Source organism: Lottia gigantea (genome assembly GCF_000327385.1).
Source record: "Lottia gigantea unplaced genomic scaffold LOTGIsca_8, whole genome shotgun sequence".
NCBI classification, from domain to species: domain Eukaryota; kingdom Metazoa; phylum Mollusca; class Gastropoda; family Lottiidae; genus Lottia; species Lottia gigantea.
The window spans coordinates 3,354,100-3,361,085 of record NW_008710662.1 but is presented as its reverse complement, the minus strand read 5'-3'; the positions used below and the strand labels follow the sequence as shown (position 1 = coordinate 3,361,085).

Below are 6,986 nucleotides of genomic sequence, written 5' to 3'. Positions count from 1 at the left end.
TTTTTGAATAGAGGGTTGGAATGTTGCGTGTGAGGAGTTATAACGCATGACGTATGAATGACCTGTCATCACACTTGATCAAGACTTCGATTGTTTTTCCAACGAATTGAAGCCATAGTAAATTAAATCAAAACAGCACAAATATAACATTGGCCGTTCCTTGTCTACAGTTAAATAAGTCTGTAGTATTAAAATAATTAGAGTTATCTGTTCCTTATTGTGTAAGCGCAATCGAAATGTCGTTTAGACTCTAAAATCAAAATAGTTCTTTGCTGTAGAAAAAAATATGTCATATTTAATATCACGATAAACATTATTTTGTATGACAATAAAGTTTCAAATGATTGATTTCAATATATAGAAAGCCAATTTATTCGCAAGACCGTGCGATGAGCAATTCTATTGGTGTTCGTGTCCAACGCGTTAATGTGTACTGCACTTCAATCGAACTCACCCAATGTGTTTACAAAGAACATGGCGTCAAATTCTGTATTTCTGTTGATGGTTAGTGGCCAAATTGAATCTGCAGAGGTAAATGCGTTGCTTTTCAATTAAAATTTATTAAAGACAGCTATATTTTCTTATCGTTTACAGAGTTCCCCGTAAAAATGATACTTCGGCTTAGGTAAATCCCCTAAATTTAAGAATAAATATTAAGTGGACATGTCCTGACTCGATACCTAATATCTGCATATTTTCAATTTCTCCATATCTTCGACCATTGAATTTCACAATTATCAAAAATGAATTTTTCAAAGATTTCTCTTTTAATGTATTTGGGTCCTCATAGAAACATAAGGGTGAACGATTTAACATTTGAAATAAATAGAGGTCTACTTCCCTCCTTTTCATCTGAAATTAACCCATTCTAGGAGTACCGGTAGTCTTAAACATCTGCCTTTATTCCAGCCTCTGATGGATATTTTGCCAGTTGTCAGCCGAAGATGTGTTTTTTGTAGCATAATATTAAATTACCTTGACGATGATTGTAAATTTGTGTTGGGCATCACCGTAACTATTACTACCGGTATTGTTAGTATCATATGTGACTCAGCGATCTTTAAACCTTTGGGCTCGCAGTTTTAAAAGGTCAATACTTGATCTGTTTATTTAAAAAAAAACTGAAATGAAACTGTAGATGTGACATAAGGGTGTAGGGAGACAATGATGGTATGACTAAACTACAAAAATATTCATCCTTCTAGATATAATCAGAAATAGATAAACAGGTTTAAAACCCCTGCACCTGTGGAGATGTGGAATGTCCCCATTTAAAAGGGCCTATTTTTTCTGTCTTTACACCAGCTGAAATCTTTCCAAATAGTTATCAGAGGCTGGATAAATGTGATTCTGAAAACAATCTACTAGTAAGCTTTATCTATGTAAATGTTACAATTAAAATGCTGCTGCCCTAGACCTGGCATGGTCCATTTCTTCATAGAGTATTTACTTCGAGAAGCTGTACTTACAATACAGTCCTTTATAATATGTTCATATACGACCTGTTTAATGAATCAAACAGTCTGCTTAAGCACCTGACATGCCAAATTTTTGTTTAGAACAGTTTCTAGTCTTGTGGTTTGCAAACCAGGTTTCCTGGAAAGTGTTAGACATCATGGTGTAAATGAAATTCTTTTTTTTCCAGTTTCCAGAGTTTGACGATGTATATTGTAGATATTGTTTTACACATGGACAAGATTGGTTGATAACATCAGTAAGTAAACTTATTGTCTTAGTAAAGTTAAAAGTTTTTTGAATTTTGTCCAATACTTTTATGAGAATTGGAAAAGCAGCCTCAAAATAGTACTGTTAGTCTTAGAATTTCTTTTTGTTCATGAAAATATAAAGGTTGTGAGCACACATTATGTCTTCATAAATTTTTTTTACAGAGGACAAATTTAAGCCACATTTTAGACTTTTTTGGGTTGAAATTTCTACTTATATATATACTATATTTTTATCAACGCAAAAAAAAATGTTTTGATTTGCTCAGACAATTATAAACTGCCCAATGATCAAATGTTCATTTTATACTATCAAACCATAATATTGTTGAACTTGAATGCCATCAGGAGTTGTTGTTAAGTAACATAGGTAAGCTTATGATTCAATAAGAAAAAAAGAGCTTTTAGTATGACTATCTATACTCCATTGATTATTACACACAACTGAAAACTATTTATTGTAGTCTCAATGATATTTTGTTGCAGTTACTTCCCTTATTACCTTACTTTATACTTAGTATTTCAACTGTTCAGAATTAGACTTTCAGGCCCTGCTATTCTTCACCTGAAGTAGTTGAGATTGTCTGACACTGTATCTTGTTTTGTACTTTTCCAATATCCGAAGTATTTAATTTCTGCGGCTTGTAGCTCATTTCACATATCATGGGTCATGTGTTATATTTTTGAAACCAGTTCTAACCTTAAGAAACTTACCAGTACACATTATTTCATCCCTAGGGTTTAGAAGAAGGTATAACACAGGTAACTAAAAAAAGTCAAGATGAGAAACAAAGATTTGTATGGAATTTTCCAATTGATATTACTTTTAAAAGTACAAATCCAAGTGGATGTAAGTAGACTTTATGGTTTTATAAAGGACTACTTTCAATTTCAATTATATGCAGATAAAAAAGATAAATGTTTTATCATTACCACATCCAGCCATTTGAAATTTATTTTCAATACACAACTCTTTTATTCACAAGAAACCGTGGGTTTGAAATATATAAACAATAATTCTGTTTTATTTTATGATTCACTTAGAAATAGAATTATTATCAGAATAAAGTAAGAATATTTACATTTATGAAATTGTTTTCTGATTATTGGGTTTTATTCAGGGCCACAGATAGTGGTACATGCTTATGGACCTGATGTGTTTGGAACTGATGTTGTAAGAGGTTATGGTAACTGTCATGTTCCTATCACACCTGGAAGGTTAGTTGTAAGCTGATTCCCTCTTAGATTCTAATGTCAATGATTTAGATGATTGATCACTGTTAAAGGGATTTTAAAGAGTTTTTCTAAACTATTTTGTGTATTGGGGACTATGTTAGCATTTCTTTGTATCATTCCAATCAGATGTCTGTATTCTTTCAATTTCATTAAAACTAAGCATTTATTTAAAACAGATTTTACAATAGTAACAGCATCAATTGCTTAATTTTAGTTGAATTAAGTCGATGATGCAGGTCAGAGGGACTGACATGAAAATAGTGTCTAGTCTATTAGATTGGACAATAAACTGATCCCTCAATAGCTGGAAATTGAAAAAAAACATCAGACTTATACCTCTGTTCTGGCAAAATTTCACACTGATGGTGTTGCCAGTCTATATTAATGAATCAGTTGCCAATAGTAGGAAGTAAAACTCCTTTTAATTCTGTTTCTGAAGGCAGTCAAACACAACAGCTTTCTCAAAAGTCATATGTATTTTATCTTGTAGCTAAAGTTGCTTAAGCCAGAAACAGTAAACACATTTTCAATATTTTTTTAAGAAAAAGCTTTGATATTGTTTATTGACTTTGTGTTTAATTTGCTTTTTGGACAAGATAAGAAAATAGTTTCCCTTCAAGTACATGTATATTACTAACACTGTATGATTTTCCTGTAAAAAAAACATATAAAAAACTTATAGTATGACTATACAGTCTGTTGATTCTTTAACAGTTTTTTATTCTCATATTCCCACTTTGCTTTATATCTTTGATAGCAAAATATTATATCATAAAATATTCCTTATAATCTAATTTTTAGAGAAACTAACCTTAGCAAATTGCATATTTATTTCAGACATAAGTTAAAGATACCAATGTTTGTACCTGAATCCTCATCAGCTTTTCAAAAATTAACCAGTTGGTTTTTAGGTAGAAGGCCAGAATATATTGATCCTCGAGTAGTCGCCCAAGGTGAAGGTCGTGAGGGTATGTTCTCTTTATTTTTTAATGAGAATAGAACTATAAAGTTGCCTGGTGTTTATATCAGCATAATTTGAAGAATAAATAATATCTTGAAGATCAACCTCATTTGCAGAAGTGACTGTCCCAGATTAGCATGAGCAAAATTATTCAACACAAGCGAAAGATCTTGTCTGTTTGTGTACATTATTGGTTCCAAATAAAGACAGCTAAGATCACATGTAACCATCAATGTGATTTACATTATTGTATATTGAAACTCATCTTTGTATTTTCCAGTGACAAGAGTGAGATCTCAAGGATTTCTAACACTATCGTTTAATGTAGTAATGAAGGATATGAAGAAATTAGGATATGATATTCTACCATCTGATATAAGTCATGCAGCTATTGTAGAATCTGTCGGTCCAGCCCCAACATCATCAGAAGCATAGTGCTCTTCTTACTGACTCTTGTGATAGATAGAAACGTTGACTGTACAACCCACTCTGATGGCTATTGTCATGCTTAGCAGACATAGCTGGCAGTTGCCATTTCCAATTCTTATGACTGTTTACACTGATAGAATATGAGTGTACTCTCCCACCTCTGTAAAGAAAGTGTGGGTAAATTTTAGATCCAATTTCTAAGAGAAATTCATGTTTCTATGGACGAGAAGACATTCTAATATAAATGATTCTAATGATACTTGATTATTGATTTTGAATATCATTGCAATGGCAGACAAAATTCAATTCTGAAATCAATGTTGTCAAAGATGGCTTATCCATATATTATATGGAATATTTGCAACAGTTTTTTGATTTTTGTCAAGCAATATTAAGCACCAGAGTCTGGTATTCTGTATATCTCATAATAAAATGTTTATTTGTTTACATATTGGCAGCATAAAAAAATTCAGTTTAGTGCCAAAAGGTGCCAATCATTTTATAATATTTTATTCCAAGGAATTATAAAATGTTGATTACATGTGTTTCTAATCTTTGAAATCATTTGGATGTTGAACCTATAAATGTCTATAAACAATGGCGTATCGGGCTATAAACAATGATATCATGTTAGATGTCTTCTCCAGCTTTCTATATTAAAAAACTCTTCATGGGGAGGTCCCTTCCAACATGATAAGTACCCTCTTAAATCTGTAAAGGGGCGCTGAGGCTCTCGGATGGTCCCCTCGTCAATGATAACACCGCTTTTAGCATATCCCAGCATATGGAAAGTCTTATTATTTGTCATGATATACTGCAAATTTGAAAGCTATACAGTAATATACATATTTTGTACAGCATGATTACTGAATGAGGCATTCAAAGTATATTTTGAGTCTGGATTGAATGTGATCATCTATGATATAATGTTAGAGCTGTATGGATTGTCTAGAAATCATATGCTAGAATTTCAATAAAATGGTCTGGAGATTCCATTAAAACCGTATTCTTGTATATATTTTCTTATATCATTGACATCTGAATTATTATTTTTATAAATTGTATGTTTGTATTTATCCGTCCATTGTAATAAAAACATTTAATATCTTAATTGTAAGGATTATATTTTGATTCAAACCTGATTTTTTATGATAAGGTCTGTGAATATTTAGAGCCATTCATTAGATTTTGATTTAAATTGTAAGCCCTAATTTTGATGCTTCATGATGAGGTCTGTGAATATGTACACGTTGTATTCATAGAGTTACTTCATTTCTTCCCTTGACATAGATATCTTGCCAGGCAAAGTAAACTGACTACCCTATTGGGTAATCGATACCATTTTCAACTATGGTTATATTTTAGAACCATCAGGTATGTGAAAACAGGTTGGTAGCCTATTGTGATGACTTTGGTCAACATGTTTTTTTTCTTAATTTACCTCGTTTCGTCAACTTTCACTTTGAAATAAATTTCATGAGTATCGGACACTCACGTAAAATCAAACGTGTATGAGAGATCAGGGAAAAAACTGAGAATATTCTGGCATGAGTTCCAAATATACAAAATTTAAAGTGAGCAGTTGTAAAACTTAATTTGTGCAGTATTGAATATAAAAATTATGGACCATTTCAATGCCGAGAGTAATCATTATCATTCACAGACCATAAATAACAAATAGTTGATGTGACCAAACTCCAAATTTCCCATTGTAAAATAAGAATAACCACCCATATCTTGATGGCAATCCAATGGATTACAGTTTGTGAAGCCACCTAGCTGAGAAAGTTTACAGTGCGAGATCAACTGTCTTCAAAGAAGAGGAACTGAAAAGCAAAATTAATGAGAAAGGGAATGAAATACCTATTGACAACATCCGGTATACAATTATGTCATTAAAAATGATGTGAAATTACAGTAATTACTGTCGACTTTGCATTTTTTCATGAGAATTATAAAAATTCGACCAATTCAAAGTGTTTCAACCTACAAAGCTATGATAATATTTATTAGGTCAATATATTATGGTCTTAGCTTTAATACTAGAGTATGAGTTGGTATAATTTCAGTATTATAGCAGCAAAATACATGAAAATTCCTTATTTTTAATTACAAGGGGTACCATTAAGACCGGTCTACATTATGCCATACCGAATAGACCTATAATTTACATATTACATGTACAGCGATAAGCCGACAACTGAAAATTTAAACAGAACAATTTGTGCAGCTGTTAAAATTAAAAAAATTTAAATAGATATTCTGTAAGTATAAAATACTATTTAAAGCCTACATAAAAGTACTTTTTAGAAATTGGAAATTTTCCATATTTTCTAAACTGTTTCAATAATTTCCTCTGTAACAGTTTGGTATAAGGTTGAATATTAACATCTGGATAAAACTAGATAAGGTTTCATACATTTTCCTTTGACGGCACGACAGGGTTTCATTTTAGATCTGCTACAATAAAGCAATTTACTATCCTATTGAGAAAGGGTAATATTGCAAAAAGAATGGTTGAATATAAAAGAGAATCTATTAAGGATATAAATTGTCTATAGGTTCACGATCTCAAGAAATACATCAAAGATCAATGGCTATGACGGTATTATAGGTTTATCTCTCCAACAAGCTAG

General features: G+C 31.5%; 1 protein-coding gene across 1 annotated transcript; it reads left to right on the top strand.

The window, feature by feature from the left end:
- The first annotated feature begins 467 nt into the window (after positions 1-467).
- Positions 468-5,459, top strand: LOTGIDRAFT_184197 (hypothetical protein). The gene is made up of 6 exons (XM_009067025.1): positions 468-531; positions 1,646-1,714; positions 2,463-2,574; positions 2,846-2,942; positions 3,798-3,928; positions 4,202-5,459. The coding sequence occupies exons 1-6, from the start codon at positions 475-477 to the stop codon at positions 4,354-4,356; spliced, it is 621 nt and encodes a 206-aa protein (XP_009065273.1). The 5' UTR covers positions 468-474; the 3' UTR covers positions 4,357-5,459.
- Positions 5,460-6,986: the final 1,527 nt, after the last annotated feature.